The 18968-nt window shown below is 51.2% G+C and overlaps 4 protein-coding genes across 4 annotated transcripts; 3 read left to right on the top strand and 1 right to left on the bottom strand.

Moving 5' to 3' along the window:
- Window positions 1-418: 418 nt before the first annotated feature.
- J4E82_010859 (NRPS protein) lies at window positions 419-5332 on the top strand (the record flags this gene model as incomplete). The annotated part of the gene is given in 2 exon segments (XM_051737069.1): window positions 419-2862; window positions 2881-5332. 2 exon segments carry the CDS (start codon window positions 419-421, stop codon window positions 5330-5332), a joined length of 4896 nt encoding a protein of 1631 aa, XP_051583186.1.
- Window positions 5333-5553: 221 nt separating this feature from the next.
- J4E82_010858 (uncharacterized protein) lies at window positions 5554-7246 on the bottom strand (the record flags this gene model as incomplete). The annotated part of the gene is made up of 2 exons (XM_051737068.1): window positions 5554-6091; window positions 6153-7246. 2 exons carry the CDS (start codon window positions 7244-7246, stop codon window positions 5554-5556), a joined length of 1632 nt encoding a protein of 543 aa, XP_051583185.1.
- Window positions 7247-8344: 1098 nt separating this feature from the next.
- Window positions 8345-9880, top strand: J4E82_010857 (uncharacterized protein; the record flags this gene model as incomplete). The annotated part of the gene is made up of 1 exon (XM_051737067.1): window positions 8345-9880. One exon carries the CDS (start codon window positions 8345-8347, stop codon window positions 9878-9880), a length of 1536 nt encoding a protein of 511 aa, XP_051583184.1.
- A 3002-nt stretch (window positions 9881-12882) lies between these two features.
- On the top strand, window positions 12883-13471 carry J4E82_010856 (uncharacterized protein; the record flags this gene model as incomplete). Its single annotated transcript, XM_051737066.1, has 2 exons — window positions 12883-12977; window positions 13036-13471. The coding sequence occupies 2 exons, from the start codon at window positions 12883-12885 to the stop codon at window positions 13469-13471; spliced, it is 531 nt and encodes a 176-aa protein (XP_051583183.1).
- Window positions 13472-18968: the final 5497 nt, after the last annotated feature.

Raw genomic sequence — 18968 nt, 5'->3', positions numbered from 1 at the left:
GTCTCAGTTCGCGATTCTAAAAAATGTCTTGGCAGTCAATCAGGTCAGTTCACTACCTCCAGACTGACAGTTTGAACCGCAAAGATGAACTGACAACTGACTGATTGACTGATAGCAACTCTGATTAGACGGAAGTCGGCCAGCAGAATTCCTCTACGACAAACCACGGCCGACGACTCTGTCTGGTAAAGCGGGAACGCACAGACTGAACATCAGCCACCAGCTCTATCACAGGCTGCAAAACTTCGCTAGGGAACGTGGAGTGACTCCATTTGTCGTCCTCCTCGCTGTATTCAGAGCCACACACTATCGTTTGACCAAACAAGATGATGCAACTATCGCAGTCCCTAATGCGAACAGAAGTCGCCCAGAGATTGGAGACCTGATTGGGTTTTTCGTCAATATCCAGTGCATCCGAATGAAGATTCAGGATGACACCTTCGAAGAGCTATTGCAACATACCTACAAGACAGTAATAGATTCCCTTGCCAACCAGGATGTACCTTTTGAAAGTATCGTTTCGGCATTGCAAGGGGACAGAGACTCTTCCCGCAACCCTCTCGCGCAGGTCGCCTTCGCCGTCCACTCACAGCAAGACATAGGGAAGCTTACGTTTGAGGGCGTCGAGACAGAAGCCATAGAAGGCCCAGCTACTTCACGTTTCGATCTTGAAGTCCATTTCTTCCAGGAACAACATGGTCTGCAAGGCTATGTATATTTCGCTGAGGAGCTGTTTGTCCCCGAGACTATACACTCCCTAGCATCTGCCTTCACCAGCATCCTCGACAACTGTCTCGACAAGCCAGAGACACAGATCGCCGTAGTGCCGCTCATGACCATTGAGGCCCACAGTCAACTCGACCAAATGGGGCTCCTCCGCATGAACCAGACAGCCTATTCTCGAGATTCCAGCATCGTCGACGTCTTCCGCCAGCAAGCCGCTATGCACCCTTCAAGGGTGGCTGTCAAGGATACATCAACAGACCTGACCTACGCACAGCTAGATTCACAATCAGAAAAGCTAGCAAAGTTCCTAGCGACGAAGTCATTTGCCCCTGAAACAGCAGTCGGTGTTCTGGCACATCGTTGTTGTCAAGCAATCGTTGCTTTCATTGGCATCCTCAAAGCTGGCTTGGCCTATCTACCATTCGACCCCAAGGCGCCCGAAAAACGGATGGAGTCCATCTTCTCGACCATTGAAGGCAACAAATTGGTCTTGGTCGGCCCGAACATCCCACTGCCAGATACTGGACCCAAAAATGTTGAATTCGCCCACATCGTCGATATCTTAGACGCAGATGGAGATGTTAAGTTTACAAGGAGGGAACTGGATCCTACTCTCAGACCTACTGCCTCTAGTCTGGCTTACATTCTCTTTACGTCTGGCTCTACTGGTCAACCTAAAGGAGTCATGGTCGAACATCGCGGCATAGTACGTTTGGCACACCACGATCAGATGGAGCACTTCAAGTCTTCCGGAGCGATGGCTCATATGGCAAATCTTGCTTTCGATGGGTCTTCCTGGGAGATCTACACATGTCTTCTCAATGGAGGTACCCTCGTTTGTATCGATGCGACAACTGTGCTAGACCAGGATGCTTTATTACGCGCGTTCACAGAATCCCAGATTCGTATCGCTTTCATCACACCTGCTCTGCTGAATTACATCCTGGCCGAATCCCCAGATACAATAGGCAACTTGGATACCCTGCTTGTAGCAGGAGACAGAGCTGATATAGACGACGTCTTCAGGGCACGAGATCTTGTGAGAAACAAAGTCGTTGCCAATGCATATGGTCCAACTGAGAACTCGGTCATGAGCACACTGTATATTCTGTCTGAGGATGAGAATTGTGTCAATGGTGTGCCTATCGGACGATCTATCAGTAACTCAGCGGCATACGTGATGGATCCGGAACAAAACCTTGTGCCACTTGGAGTTGTCGGAGAGCTTGTTGTTACTGGAGATGGTGTTGCCAGAGGATATACCGATCCTAGCCGCAATGTTGATCGTTTTGTGACTATCACAATCGGACACCAAACAATGCGAGCTTATCGCACTGGGGACTATGTCCGCCAGCGGCCTCGAGATGGGGAGATGGAATTCTTTGGTCGCATTGATGGGCAAGTAAAGATCCGGGGTAACCGTGTTGAGCTAGGAGAGATTGAGACTGTCCTTCGTGGGCATGAGTTGGTGCGCGACGCAGTCGTTGTAGCAGAACAACGAAAAGACAAGAACCAGCGGCTTTTTGGCTACATCACACTCAAAGAAGACTTCGAGATGCTTGGCGCGCAGAACAGCTATGACAACCAGATACAGCATGTGAACGCGTGGGAACACCGCTTCAATACCGAGACATATGCTCCGATCATCGGCATCCAGTCTGAGACAGTGGGCCAAGATTTCATCGGATGGACGTCAATGTACGATGGCACCGACATCGACAAGACTGAAATGAAGGAGTGGTTAGAAGAGACCATCGATTCGATTCACGACAAGGTTGGCGGGCAATTGGGAAACATTCTTGAGATCGGATCAGGATCTGGCATGATCCTGTTCAACCTCGGAGATAGTTTGAAACACTATACTGGGTTTGAGCCGTCAAGAAAGGCAGTCGACTTTGTTACGGAAACAACCAGATCAATCCCCTCGCTTGCCAACAAAGTGGAGATGTATAAGGCTACAGCGGCCGACATCAGCAAAGTGGACCAGCCGCTCCAGGCCGACTTGGTTGTTCTGAACTCTGTGGTTCAGTACTTTCCCAGCCAAGGATATCTATTCAACGTGGTACGAGACTTACTCGAGGTCGATGGTGTCAAAACGTTATTCTTTGGGGACATTCGTTCTTATGCCCTGCGCCGGTAATTCTATGCAGCCAGAGCGCTCTTCATGGCTGGCGAAAGAGCTAGTCAAGAGGACCTACGACGTCTGGTTGAGGATATGGAACAGATCGAACAAGAGCTGTTGGTCGATCCTGGCTTCTTTACTTCACTGACACATCGTCTCCCTGATCTGGTCCAGCATGTGGAGATTCAGCCCAAGAGAATGAGAGCGACAAACGAGCTTAGCTCCTACCGCTACACGGCAGTCGTTTACTCTCGATCCTGGGAGCCACCGTGCGGAGGACTTCGAACTATCCCTGACAATGAATGGATCGATTTCCAGGAACAGGGCCTGAACCATGACTCTCTCCAGCAGCGCATCAATGATGTTTCAAGCACAAATCCTCTAGCCGTGAGCAACATATCCTACAGCAAGACGCTCTTTGGAAACTGCCTGCTGGGCGCACTAGGCGACGGAAAGGCCAGAAAGCCAATCCACATGGATTGGACTGCTCACATAAATCGACAAGCTAAGGGGATACCAAGCCTCTCTGCCGTTGACCTTCACGAGATGGCTAAAGCAGGAGGCTGCCAAGTGCAGATCAGCTGGAACAGACAATACTCACAGCATGGCGGCCTGGATGCTATATTTTACCCTCGTGAAATCAATGGTGGGAGTGATAAGGCAGGGTTGATGTTTTCATTTCCAACCGATCATGCCGAACGTCGACGACAGACCTTGAGCAACAAGCCAATGCGACAGCAACTGGTCAAGGAAGTCCAACAGCAACTGGATGAACTTGTCAAAGTTCAGCTACCTTCATACATGGTTCCGCAATCTATTCAAGTGTTGAATCAACTTCCGATCAACCAGAATGGTAAAGTAGATCGGAAAACTCTCATACAAAGAACAAGAACGCAGACAGAAGTCAGCCATGAAGGTCTGCAACGGGAACTAAGCACTGCAGAGCTCAAAGTACAGCGCATACTATCGCGGGTGCTTGGAATCGAAGCTAGTCGTATCGGGCTGGAAGATAGCTTCTTCCAACTAGGCGGGGACTCAATTGCTGCTATGAAGATAGTCGCTGCAGCGCGCGAGGAAGAGATTCACCTTACTATCGCAAACATCTTCCAGCACCCTAAGCTCGTCAACCTGGCGACTGTGGCTCAGTTTTCTCAACACGAAGGTGAACAGAAGTCAATTCAGCCGTTCTCCGTTCTCTCGACAACCCAAAGAGACTATCTTCTTCACGCCATCCCCGAGCATACGTCCAATATGAATGGAAACGACATCATCGACATCCTTCCAACGACATGGATGCAGAATCTTTTCATCTCCCGGGGCGTCAACATTCAACCCCTGGCGTTCAATTACTTCTTCCTCAATCTGGGGACGCGCGTTGACGCCTCCCGCCTTCGACGCAGCATCCCCACTCTCGTCCAACACTTCTCCATACTCCGAACAAAGTTTGTTTACGTCGACGGGGTACTTTGGCAAACTGTCCTTCGTAAACCACACGTACCCTTTACGGAGTTTCATCTGGACATGTGTCTTGAAGAAGCAGCTGACACTGTTTGCTTGGAGGACAGTCGGACCACGGATCCTCTGGAGTTGGCTACTGCCTTCATGCTGATACGAGGCAACTCCAATGAACACCTTCTGGCAATTCGCATCACGCACGCTCAGTATGACGGTGTTTGTTTCCCGTCGTTCGTGAAAGCACTTTTTGCCATCTACTCCGGAAAGTCTGTGGAGCATGCGCACAACCACTCCACCTATCTGGCTTATACTCGGGGCAAAAACGCAGTCTCAGCCCTGCACTGGCGTAATGTCCTGCACGGTTCGCGAATGACCAAAGCCACCCCGTTGCTCGGTCCAAGCATTCGACATGGCATGACTCCAGTTGAGGTTCAGACAGAAAACATCATCGACATGCCTCATGTCCCGACCGGTCTTACTCTAGCTTCGCTCGTCAGCGCCGCCTGGGCAAAAGTTCTCTCACAAATCACTGGAGAAGAAGATGTCGTCTATGGATACATGGTCGCTGGCCGCAATGCTAATATTCCGGCCATCACCAAGATTGTCGGCCCGTGTCTAAACATCATCCCAGTTCGCGCACGGTTGCATGCAAAGACAACTTCGACTGAACTAATACGTTCAATTCAAGAACAGTACATTGCACTCGGTGAAGCAGACTCGATGGGGTTTGATGAAATAGTCCGCACTTCTACAGACTGGCCGGCTGATACAGAGTACGACTCCGTGTTCCAGCACCAGAACCTGAATGAACATCCCGAATTCGACTTTGAAGGCACCAGCTCTAGACTCCATTGGTTTCAGAATCCCGATTCGGTACCTTGCATTCTTACTGTGGTGTCCTACCCACTTGAAGACGGGCTTAGGATTGTGGTTAGGGGTAACGAACACATCATAACGCCAGAGAGTGCGGAGAGAATCAACAAACTGCTCTGCGAGACTATCGGAGCACTGTCTTCTTCGCTCCAGTAGAGAGGTACTCGTGAATAGACACGATGGTCGATTGCACAGAGGTCAATAGTGTTTTGTGTCATTGCTGTGATGGACATAGCTGCAAATGGGGGTATCTGTTGCATTCGGTACTAATTTTTGTCGCATTGGGACATCTATCCGCTTCATAGGCGGTTTCACTCATCAAGTATAGAAACTTACACATCTAATCTTACCATCCTCGCACAAGTGTTTACGCTCGCTTACAACCTCTCCTTCTGCAGACCCTTCCAGCCCCATTCTTGCGCAATCAGCTCAGCCGCACGCTCACCGATACCCAAGACAGTCAACATGGGGTTGATAGTCGGCATCTCAGGGAAACATCCCGCATCCGCGATTCTGACACCTTGCAGACCTCTAATCTTGAGTTCGGGATCCACAACGGCCATGTCGTCCTTGGTCACATCACCCATCTTGGTGGTACCAGCAGGGTGGTACACAGTGTGTGCGACGCGGCGACCGTACTCGGATAGCTCCTCGTCCGTGTTGACATTTGGTCCGGGAGCGACTTCGCGCTTGATCCAGTTGGAGAAGGGGGCTTGCTTTGCGATTTCACGGGCGGCTTTGAGACCGGCGACGATGGTGGCGGCGTCGTAGCCTTCGGGGTCGGTGAAGTAGCGGAAGTCGAGGGCGGGTTTGACAGTGGGGTCGGATGAGGTGAGGTAGATGCGGCCACGGGAGCGGGGGCGGGGGATGTTGGGAGTCATGCAGAAGGCATCGATGGGAGAGTCGTAACCCATGCTGATGAACACGTTAGTTTTCAATGCAAAGGCGATGGGGGGTTGCATTCGAAAGAACCTACCGAGCAGTGTTTAGGCAGAAGGGGATTTGGTAGCAGTGCATCATGATATCAGCAATGTCGCCGTCACCGCCCGCTGCATTGGGGACCTCGCGGCGGAGGAAGATACCAGCGTCAGAGTCCATGGTGGTCTGGTTCGCAGGTACGGGCTTGTTGAGCTCCCAAAGGATGATGCTCTCGGGGTGGTCAAGCAGATTCTCACCAACACCAGGGATATCCTTCACAACGGGGATACCGAGGTCGGAGAGCTGTTGCTTGGGACCAAGACCAGAGAGGAGCATCAGACGAGGGGTATCGACGGCGCCAGCGCAGAGAATGGTCTCGCACTTGGGGTTGAGGGTACGCTTTTCGCCGGACTGGAATGTGATGTCGATGCCGGTAACCTTGTCGCCCTTGACGTTGACCTTGCTGACCCACGCGTTGGTGAGGACAGTCAAGTTGTCGCGCTTCTCCTCGCCACGGAGGATAGGGTGAATGTAGGCAACACTAGCGCTGCTTCGTCGGCCGTCGTCGGGGTTGTATGAGACTGAGAAAAAACCGACCGAGGGCTTGAGGGCGCCCTTTGTCTTGATTTCGTGGTTGAAGTCGTGGATCACGGGGATATCCATGGCGGTTGAGCACGAGTCGATCCAGTCGAGGCAGAGCTGGTTCCGGTGCTTCTCGTGCACGGGCTGAACAGTGTTGCGCAGGTTGTCAAGCACGCGCATGAAGGTCTTGAAGCTCCAGCCCTTGCAGCCTTGAGCCTCCCACCTCTTGCAGTCGTACTCGAACGGCCTGAAGGAAATGAGAGTGTTGTGTGATGAACAGCCACCAAGGACCTTTGCACGTGAGTGACGGATGTGAGAGTTGCCGTTGGGCTGTTCGGTGGTGCCGTAGTCGTAGTCGAGCTCGCCTCCAAGGAGGTTGAGCCAGTCCTTGAGCAGCAATACACGGTCGTCCATGAAGTCGCTTGGGCCGGCCTCAATCAAGAGGACCTTCTTGTTGGGCAAGTACTCGGTGAGTCGCGAGGCAATGACACAGCCAGCTGTGCCTCCTCCGACGATGACAAAGTCATACTCGGCATCCTTGGGGATGGAGGTCACGGTCTCGAAAGCCATTGTATAGTTGCGTATGGGTGTTGTGGCTTGGGGTGGTGGCGAGACTATACTCGAGAATACAAATCTGCTGGAGAAGGGTTGTGTCACGTAAGAGGCAAGCTTATATATCTATACCGGACTATCGCTCTTGGGGACGATGTTGTCTAGACGGGCCGGGGGTCGCGATCGGGCGGTCGGCAGAAGGTCGGACAAGCAAAAAGTTGAGCTGTACGGGAGGTTGGTGTACGGGCTGAGAGTCGTGTGGCCGCTGCAGGATATGTAGTTGGCCTTCCAGATAAGACTGTACTAAATAGGCCCGTTTGCGCGGTTGGACCAAGCGCTTGCACGTGCTCAACCGGCGCTCCAGTACGTCAGCGACGTTGCGAGAGTGAAGCGAGGAAAGATTGGCGAGCAGCCGAACTATGGTTGCACTGTACGCTGGGCGCAGGGCGTGGACGTGATTGATGGATTGATGCCTTCTAGAAGACCGATGCCACGGTTGCGACGATGTGGTGTCGCTCGCGACCCCAGGTCAAGAGAAAAAAAGGCGTCGTAAAAGACTCCGATGATGTGATGGCCGCGTTGGCGCTAGTACGACCCCGCTGGGCTGCAGATTCCGAGCAGGCGATCCCTGCTCGCCCATGCCGCACCTTCCCCGATTTTCGGGCGGTGAGCGCGGCAGCAATCGGACCACCTTTTTTATGCCAGACACCAGCGTCGACAAGAAAGAAGGCAATTCCGCGTGAAAGCGAGCCTGTCGTGGTTGTCCAGCTTTCACCGTATCTGAAACAGATCTTGATTCTGCACCTTGCTCTTATCAGCTGACGCACCTCATCGGCGACACTCCGAAGGATTGAAGAGCCGTGAAAGGAAAACGACGCGCAACAGCTGCATCACAGCTTTCCCCACTGCTATCGCTGTATACAAATGTTAGTCGAGGTTACATCACGGCGCCAGTCTTTGAGCCCTTGGCTGACAGACTGCAGATCCAACTGTGCATAAAGATTCTACCGGTGCATGTCGCCCATTGTGACCAGACTCGTGCAGCATCACATCATCACCAGAAGCGCCCTACCCAGATATCTGGCTCATCCATTGCGCCAACAAGCCACCCTCACCATGTCTCTCCCATATGCGCCCCGATCAGCCTACTACGACGGCAAGCTCCAGTCTGTCTCTTCCACCTCAACCTTCCAGACCATCGACCCCGCGACCGCCCAGCCTGTCGCAAACATCCACACCACCTCAAACGCCGGCATCGACGCTGCCATTGCCTCGGCACAACGCGCCTTTCCCTCCTGGTCCTCAACGCCCCCAATCGAGCGCGCGCGCATCCTCCAACGAGCCGCCTCCCTCCTGCGCGCGCGCAATGACGAGCTCGCACGCATCGAAACCAGCGACACGGGCAAGCCCTTCTCCGAGACGTCCACCGTCGACGTGGTGACGGGCGCCGATGTGCTCGAGTACTTTGCGAATCTCGTTGGAGGCGGTGGCATGAACGGCGAGACGGCACAACTGCGACCAGACGCGTGGGTCTACACGACCAAGAACTCGCTGGGCGTATGTGCAGGAATTGGCGCATGGAACTACCCTATCCAGATTGCATTATGGAAGTCGGCGCCCTGTCTGGCGGCAGGTAACTGCATGGTCTACAAACCGTCAGAGTTCACTCCACTGCACTCGACTGTTCTGGCGGATATCTACGCCGAAGCTGGTGTGCCGCCCGGCGTCTTCAATGTCGTCCAGGGTGGCGGTGAAGTGGGCGCATACCTCACCAAGCACTCTGGCATCGCCAAAGTCAGCTTCACCGGACAAGTCTCGACCGGCAAGAAAGTCGCAGGCAGCGCATCGGGCGAGATGAAGTACGTGACGATGGAGCTAGGCGGCAAGTCCGCCTGCGTAATCCTCCCCGACGCCGACGTAGACCAAGCCGTCGACGGCGCCATGCTCGCCAACTTCTTCTCCACAGGTCAAGTCTGCACCAACGGCACCCGCGTCTTCATTCCCGAGAGCATCAAATCCGACTTCGAGAAGAGGTTGCTGGAGAAGATGCAATACATCCGCCCCGGCGACCTGCACGACCCAGCCACAAACTTCGGCCCCTTGGTATCCAAGCCACACTACGGCAAGGTGATCCAGTACATCAAGCACGGCCGCGACAACGACAAAGCGAAGCTGCTCTGTGGCGGTCCAGAAACACCTTCTTGGGTCTCTTCGCACAGCGACAAGGCCTACCACAACGGCTACTGGGTCCAACCCACCGTCTTCACAAACTGCACCGACGACATGAAGATTGTGCGCGAAGAGATTTTCGGCCCCGTCATGTCTATCCTCACGTACAAGACTGTGGAGGAAGTCGTCGAGCGTGCAAACGCCACCGATGTGGGTCTCGCGGCAGGTGTCTTCACCAAGGATCTTAATCTCGCGCATAAAGTCATTGCTCAACTGGAAGCTGGAATCACCTGGGTTAACACGTGGGGTGAGAGTCCGGCTGAGATGAGCGTGGGTGGGTGGAAGCAGAGTGGTGTGGGTGTGGAGAATGGCAAGAAGGGGTTGGAGGCTTGGGTGCGGAATAAGAGCACGCTTGTGGAGATGGGCGGAAGTGTGCCGACTGTTTTCACCAAGTTGCAGGTGGGGGATGGATCAAAGCTGTAGTGCTGTTTAGATATTCCATGATATTTCACTGCGACCAGCTCAGCGTCACCGCCATGATCGACGTGTGCAACAAGGTTTACGCTTAGCGTCGGATACGTTGAGACTTTCAGAAAGCATTCCCACGTTACCGACAATCCGGAATGAATGCACGGTGAAGCGTGCCAATGTCATGATTTACCCACTCTCTTGTCCAAATGGCGTGCATGTCAAAGATTGGCATCTGGGGATCTGCTGCCGGCTGAGCAGGCTACACACATTGCGGTAAGTGCAGAAGAAGAGACAAGTCTAAAAGGTACATGCATTCTGTATATCAGCCGATCGTTGCCCAACTATCCAGATGGCTCGAATCTCGACTGGTCGACCAGGAACGGAAACAGGTAGTAATGAGAAACTTGCGCTCATCTAGCTGGAGCTATGTGTCCAATCTCGGAAATCAGTTACGGAGTGGTTTGTTTCATTTTTGTGCAGGGGATTCTGGTTTCGTGAGTTTTGCTGGTGATTAGCGGAATATATTGCGAAAGATCTCAACTGTATCAGACCTAGTTGTCGTGATCAATCTTCAATCAGATTATGTGGGTAAACGATAATAGATATACAGGGAGGTATATGGAGATGAACATGGGGCTGTTGTGGGAAACTTTAAGCTTGGTATGGCTCGGTTCCCCACACTACGATCGGCATGCTTACATGCAGATAAGCACCCGCACTTGAGTAATGCTCTCCACACCATACTCATCTGTTGGCGTGTCACACGTAGGATTGTTGTTACATGTCCCGACTATAACATATTCACCATCTCCCATCTCAGCAACGTGGCTCGCCGTCTATCTACATCCATATCCCCTCATCTACAGATAATCGTTCCTCGTCGGCAAGATCAAACACCTTCGTTAAGCCAACTTCTTCGTCTACATTTTCTACCTCCCTCTCTATTCGACCAGGAAGTGAGATTTACGAAGAACGTTCAAGAGACATCATCTTGGACGTTCTAATAGAATGTCAGTTTGGCGAAGTGAGAAAAAGAAAAGACAAGAGAAGGAGAGTAAGGTTGCAAGGTAACATGTATTGCGCAGACCATGAGTGATGGAGAACGAGATCGTTACATCTATCTATCCGCCCGATATCGGGTCTGGGTTTCCGTATCAAACTCCTTCTTACGTCACGGTCAATGTGTATGTCACACTGTCGCATTTGCCGTTGATGATTGTCCTATCACTGCTGTTTGCCAATTGTAGTAATCCTCTCCACGTGCCGCCATGCTGCATATTGAAGCAAGCTTGGTTGATATTATGAGTTTGCATAAATTCCAATGCTCGAGCGACGGCATCATTCATCGTCTTGGTTTCCGCTGTAGTGTCGCAGTTCTTGCCTGTTGTTGCCGCATGGTACTGATAGTTGACCCTTGGGGGCGGTAAGCCACGTCAGCAGCCAGCCCCATCCAAGAATATATAGAGAGAGAGGAAGAGTAGGATGTGTCGAAGTTTTTGGACATGAGTCTGAGATGGGAGAGAGATCAAGACATACCCGTCAACTGTGCCAGATATCACGCCGCAGGTGTTTGCTTCGCTCTGCGCCTTCATCAAGTTCGAAACGTACGTGGCAATTGCGTTTACGTTGAGCGCCACCATGGAGCCTGCACCGAGGATGGCTACCTGTTCTTCGATGGTAAGACGTTTGTCGAGACTGTCACTACAGCAATTGTCAGTAGGTGATGATAGAGGGCGTACAGCTCTAATGCACAAGAATTGAAGATAGAGGGTGTTTCTTCGCCGTACCTATCGTGAGGTTCCTCGCTCAATACTGGCAGCGCCTCCCGCTCTGGAAGATGGATAGCCACTGCGCTGTAGCTGAGGCATAGCGCGGTAGCAGCAGCAATTGTGGAGAGACGCATGATGGGCGGGAAAACAGGGTCGGTGGTGGAACTATGACAAACTGTATGAGCGCAGCAGAAATGTGGTTGCTAAAGTTATGGAGATGTTGTACGAAACCTGGGGTGTCTGCTACCGGTTATATATACATTTCATATTTCGAGTCGCCCCGACTATCGAGATAACTCATACTCAAGTATGGATTGAATCGATGCACGCCTGAGGCTATGGTGTTCAACTGCCCGCTCTCATGGTACGCCTGACGAGGTCATCGGCCGGAAATCATGTCCAAGGCTCACGATAGGGCCGCATCATGCTTGAGAGACGTAACATGCGTGTCTTCCAAGTCAGTACACTGAATCAATCGTACCTGATACCTTGCATATACTAGATCGGTCCTGTTGTTCTCTACTTCGCCGTCTATCAGGCGTTCGATCTCTGGTCTGTGCAAAGGGCCGAATTAGCCTGCCTAACCAACTTTACCACCCTTGTTTCAGACACTCTAGCCTTGACAAGGTTTCAAGCTTTTGAGATTAACGTCTTTCCACAACGATCATCTACATCAGTGTGGCTTAGGCGTTCATTCTTGGTTTGTTTTAATAGCCGCACGGGGCTGTGAGTACAAGGCGTTCCGTCTTCGGTCCGTATACTACCCATGCTCTTACTCCGACCGACTCTCCGACTCTTGGACCAAAACCTCATGGATCGGCATAAGCTTTGTGGCTGGCGCTTAGTTTTGTACTGTAACACTTGATCGTGTTCACTCATCATTCTTTAGGCGCCCAGCATCCATCACTGCCGGTTTGTCGAATCGACTCTACTACATGGATTCACGTCGCCGTCTATCAAAACCACCTTCTTGACTCTTTCTCAAGGCCACCAGTCCTTTGGAGGCCCTATTAGGCTCAGATCAACAAGGCATAATCGTCGTCGAAAGTTTGAACTGTCTGAGAAGGGGAGGTAGACCGCGGGCCTTATGTAGGTCTTGTGTTGTATCTATCTACTTACATAAGACAATTGAAGCATCTGAAAGCGTTTCTCCAGCAAGATCAATAGTTCTTCCCAACCCATATATCACGCGATTGTAGAAATCTTCGTCAAGACTCTTGTTCCAATACAATTCACTTATTCACGATGCGCTTCCAGCTCGTTCACATCCTCTGCTTGCTCGGAACCGCCGAGGCACTCGCCATCGGTGATTACGAGAAGCGGCATAGCAGTGGCGAGGAGTAAGTTGTCGCTCTTCCAACAACGTATATTGGTTATTGCACCTCGCTGATCAGAAAGCTTCAGATACGGACTCGGCAGCGATATCGCTGCTCCCCTAGAGGCTCGCCGAGACATTGAACTTGCAGCCGGCTTCGTCAGTCAAGGCGCGACCGCCACTCTCGCCATCGTTTCCATCGCCAACTACCTTGCTGTATACATCAAAGGCCAATCCGATGTCAATAGCTGCTCGGTGATTTCAGGAAATGTTGATGGCGCTGCTTGGCAATACTACGCGACCACGTCTGGCCCGAAATGCGACACTACCTCGGAGACGAAGACGATTGAGAACGCTGTGGAGCGCGAGCTCAAGTGGATGCAGGAGAATGGGTACGACTCGGCGTGCTTCAAGATGGACCATGGGGGTACGTGGGAGGGACATCTCAAGATTGCGTTTAACGGCAAGCCAATCGCCTCGGACACGCAATGTAATTCGTTGAAGTACATTGATCTATGATCTGCAACTGGCAGAGCGAAGGTATAAGATAAACGAAGATATAGGAGGCTATTAGAAATATGAATATTTCTTCGTTATTGCCCTTCCATCTTACTCTCTAGCACGCGATGTATACAACTTCAGTCTTCACGTTTCTACCGCTCTTGGTGGTGCAGATACAAACTTTGGTTTCATTGCATGTCTGTATACGCCCATGCTCTACCAGGTAGACTGAAGCTTCGTGAGGAATTGCAAGGTCAATCTAGCCAAGAAGAAAAGTGCGTTCTTCGCTATTTCTCTTCCAGAAGGTACCGTCACCATATTCCAGAAGCGGGTTACCGTAGGTGAAGTCCAGGGGAAAGATCCGGCCTTGCTTCTCTCGGGCATAGATAGGGCGATGGGACCAATGCAAATTGAAACATCCAACGCGCTCGTAATGTGTGCTGTGCTGTCGCATGATGAGTATTTGTGACTCTTGCTCGCATCTTCAAGTCTTTTGAGTAAGTGTCCTGCGTCGCACGGCAACAGCACAAGGCAGCTGTATACTGCCCTGTAGCATATCGTCTGCATCCCAAAACGGCAGAACAAAGAGGTCGAGGTTGGAGGCATACGAAACCTTCACATATAATCCAGTGGGTATATCAGATTCGTGGTCGAGATATTCGAAATCTAGCATCACCACAGTAGTGTTGAGTCTTAGGAATCTCTCTTCTGTTGGTCTAGGTGCGCGGTGGTCTTCTGATAATTTTCCGAAAGCGTCGGAAACATGCCTAAATCGTCCGTCGTGCCAGACTTCGAGCGAGCAGCCGGATGAGATCGTGGTTTGGTAGTCGAGATAGTCAATCTGCCCTCTCCAGCCAAGAGGCGACCAACTGGGAAACCCTTTACGCCGGGAACAGGGCAGATCGTGACACCAGTTCAGAGCCATGTACGTACTAGATGTCTCGGAAGAGTTCGACCTTTGGATAGTTACCCCCTCTGTATGATCAACACCTTCGAGAGTTCCTAGCGCGCCGATGATAGCGTTGAGAGCATCCTCTTCGTATGTAAGACTTCGTCCTGCGAACTGGCGCATCATGTGATTTGCACGATCCCAAGCATTCATCTTACTAGGTAGCGAGGCAGCAAGTTCACTTGCAATCAAGCCGCCTCTCAGGTCCTCATCTTGAAGGTCTTCATCGCAAATGTAATCTATCCCGTGTTCTACAAAGAACAGTCGCCTTTTCGAGAGGTAACCTTCCTGCAACGTCCATGCTCGAGAGTACCAGGTGGATGCTGAAACCGATCGTGTGACTGACTGAGAGGCGTTGACCAGATATAGATTCTTGGTGACGGAACACGATTCTGGATAGCTGAACTCTCTGCTGATTCCTGGTAGACCAAAATTGGCATCTGTGCCGGCCGCTGCAATAAGCGTAACCTGGGCTGAAGAATATATGGCCCCCATCTGACTGATTTGGTGACTTTGGTCGTCGGCGTTATGTTGGTCAATACACTGTTTGATCAGCTTGCGCTCATTAAGCATTTCAGGAACGTACGTATCTATCCACCCATAGGTATCGGAAGCCAAGCGCAATGGTTGTTACGATACTGTCCTCTACGGTGCGAGGGAGTACATCTAAGAGCATTGGAAACTGTGGTCTATCAATCGATTCTGCCTCCTGTGTAGGTCGACCCCACACATAGGAGAGTGCAACGGATCGACAGCTCTCTGGAGCCAAGACGACAGTCCGCTCGTAGCAATCGATGACTTTCAGATCTCTCAAACTATCGCATGGCTGCGGTCTACACTGTTTGTGATTATTTATGCAATCCTCAATTCTCCCCTTCATTTCTAGTGCATTGACATATCCTCTTTTATCGACGAAAGCTGAGGATCTGTCAAGAAGAGACGGATTTTCTTTGTGCATGATCCTCAAAGATGATGGATACCAATACTTGTCGTGTTTGTCTCTAAATCGAAGGTAGTATCGATCTTTCATACTCAAGAAGGTGACATCGAAACTTGGGAGGTTGGAGCCAAAGATTCGACAACTTGGGCAGGCAGAGACTTGCAATTCTTCTAGTGGCTTCGTCATTCCAATCAACTCAAATTTCACCTCATCCCACGCGGTGACGAGTTCAACCCACGGTATTTTGGAGCAACGTTCGCATAGATCGCTACACACCACGTCCGAGTGGGGTCGCAGCCGTGCAAGGTTTCCTTTCACCTCTTGCATCCCTCGCGCAATTGCATCTCTTGCGCCTTGTGAGATCCCATGTCCTATGCCTCGCGCGATTGAATTTGCTTTGCGTTGCTTGGATCCTTCAGTCCGATCATCCAGAACTTGCTTCCTCAACATCAATGTATCAAGATAGGGAATCCGACGTGAAGCCATTGATAGGCTATTCTTCGCGTTCTGAGGTGGAAATAACCCCGTACGGACGATGTAACTCGTGGCTGTATCTGACAGGTGCGGTAAGACGTATGACGCTTGGATGCCACTTCAGAAAGAGCCGTGTGAGGTTTGAGCCAGAGAGACTTCAAGTCGCGCAGCGAGGGTAGAGTCGCAGTGTGATTACTAGTGACCAGTTGAGCCGTTGGTGGACCAAGGAATGCGGGAGTTTAAAGTTCCCAATCAAGCCCTCATGACTTCTGGACGCAACCTAGTTAGACCAAGAAATAATGCTGGCACACGTTTGGAACGATCCAACACATGTGCGAAGCGTTCCTCGATTCAGATTGGGGTGATGGCATTCATCTGCTGACGCGATCCAATCCAGCGCACCGAGTTCGACTGTCGAGAGGCGAGGCTGCCGTAGCGCCGAGGCTCGCGGGCGCATGCGATGTGGTAGTGTGAGATTCACTGAAGAAACGAGGTCAAGACAGTCCACAGCGCGCAGGTAGGTGGATTCAACGCTAGGATCGCCGGTGACCGCGGTAACCTTGAGAGGAACAGGGTTTGCGTGTTAAATGATCGCGAAAGGCTTACCTACCTTTTTGCACGTGCTGTCGCCTGATGCTAGCCTTATCTGGCACGGGTCAAGCGACACCAAGCAAGGCTGTGACCCTCAAGAACTAGGATAAGGTCATACAATGGATAGTGTCGAACAGACACTGTCTGCCTCACGAATTAGATGAGTTGATACAAAAGCCGCATGCGTCACAATGACAGCAGAGCAGGATCGCCGACGCGCTCCCGCGCCGCGAGTCGCTTATGAGAGCGGAGACAGGGTTGATCCGCATGATCTGGCCCCCAAAACTATGACACCTAGTGCAATTTTTCGAATGACATCGATCTATAATCTGAAGGTAATGAACCAAAGGTACAGGGCAGACTGAAAATCTGAGATGACCTGAATCAATAGGTGGGATTGTGTCGACAGTTGTTGCGATGTTGTAAGTTGAGATGTCAGGATGGTAGGGTATTAGGACGGGTGGGTGTGTATACAATGGATGCCAAAGATTCCAAGACAGCCTGGTCCTTCTCCATGATCACCATGAAGGACAGCAAAAGGGTTTCGCTGCTATGACTGGTTCGCCCAGTTTCCTGATCATCCCAGCACGACCAAGCCGACCGCTAGATGTTATTCTTCATGGGCAACTTTTGACTTGGTGGTCTTCTCTGCTCAGTACAGATCGTCAAGCCTGTCTTCCATCGGTGGTGCATGATCCGCAAATATCCTCTTTGTGCTCGATAATCGCTGTACGGTACTTTTTGTCATCATCCGCAGCGAGTTCCTTATCTCTTCTTATTCTTGAACGATCGGCAGCAGTGAAAGAAGCGAGATTTCCAAATTGTTTCCCGATCAATACGTTCTACGACTGCGTCGCTTTGTGGCCACTATGATCGTACTAGCCTAAGAGGAATGTCTCCCTCACACCGTTTTCCATCCAGCATGTAGCGTCGCGATATCTATGGAGATCAGTGTCATAGGGAAATGTAAGATACACGGGCCTGCCTTGCTTATCACGGGCGAACACGCTGCCTCGTTTATGGTTCTGCATAGAGAAACGTCCAATACCCCCATAGTGACTACCATGATTCTGCAGGATGAACAACAACGATCTTTCTTCCAAGATACGTTTGCCTTCTTGCGTGCCTCTCTCAAGACGTGAGTTATCCGGGCATCGCAGGATAACGACACATGGTAATCGAATTCTAGCCTTCTTAAGACTCCTTTTGCTCTTATAGTCGACGTCCCATGATGGACGCACGAATAGGTCAATTTTTTTACTATACGGAACCTTGACATATAAGCCGGCTGTGTTTGTGGGGCCGTCATCCAGGTGCTCCAGATCTAGCCTCAGCACGGTGGTCGTCAGTTTGAGGAGTTTCGAATCCTCTAGTGGATCATTTGAACGTTCGGCTAGCCTGCCAAAGGCTTTGCAAGGTGGTTTGAAATCTCCGTCGTACCAGAGCTCGACCGAGCAGGTTGATGAAACCGTTGGGACAAAAGTGCAATGATTGACAGTACCACGCCAACCGAGGGGTGACCAGCTTGGGAAGCCTTTGCGTCGTGAACATGGCAGTAGGTGCTCCCAATCTAAAGCCATACCTATCTCAAGTGCATTATAGCTTCGTATATTCTCTCCCTGTGCAAGACTCACACCCCAGATATGATCAGTCCTCTCTAGGGTTCCAAGGGCACCAAGAATAGCGTTGAGCGCGTCTGAGTCATAGGTGAGTTGGCGTCGCGTATATTCACGCATGATTGCTCCCACTCGGTTCTGTGTTTCGGCAGAATTCGGCAGAGACGCAGCAAGTTGATCTGTGAGCGCTCCTATCATGTTCACTCCAGGATCTTCATCGCAGATGCATACGTCCGCATTCTCTAGAAAGTACATCCGCCTTCGGGAGAGATAACCTTCCTGGAAGGTCCACGCTCTTGAAAACCACGTTGATTCTGCGATAAGTGCGCGTGGGCCCTTATTAGTACGCCATGGTTGTATGACTAGCCGTGAACGGTCGGTCACAGCATGCATTATAAGCTCCCGACGCTGGCGGCAACGTGTAACTCCTGGCAGACCAGCATTGGCGTCTGAACCGAATGCTGCGACCAGAGTTATTTGGGCTGAAGAGTAGATGAGTCCCATCTGGTTGATTTGCTGTTGTTGAATGTTGTGGTCTCCCTGATTGATACACTGTTAAGTTAGCCACCTTCTCAAAGCAATATCATGTAGAACTCACATATCGGTCGACCCATAGATACTGAAAACCCAGCAAGGTAGTAGCTTCTATACTGTCCTCCACCGTGCGAGGAAGCAGACTTGGTAGGTTGGGAAACTGCGTACAGTCTTCCAACATCGACGAGCCCCAAACATAGGAGAGTGCAACGAATTTACACTTCTCCGGAGCCGATATGATCCTCCTTTGATGGCAGTCAATCACTTTCAAATTATCTATATCTGACTTTGGTGGAATATTGCATTTCTCGTGCGTTCCACAATCTGCCATCCAAAGCTTTGCGAGCTCGAAATCGACGCGATTGGGAGCGTCAGCCTGTAAGTCAAGTAGATATGGATCATCTCTATCGC

Source organism: Alternaria postmessia (assembly GCF_024291825.1).
Source record: "Alternaria postmessia strain BMP 2775 chromosome Unknown scaffold_147, whole genome shotgun sequence".
Classification (NCBI taxonomy): Eukaryota; Fungi; Ascomycota; class Dothideomycetes; order Pleosporales; family Pleosporaceae; genus Alternaria; species Alternaria postmessia.
The sequence above is the reverse complement of the archived record's forward strand: the minus strand, read 5'-3'. Positions and strand labels throughout refer to the sequence as shown.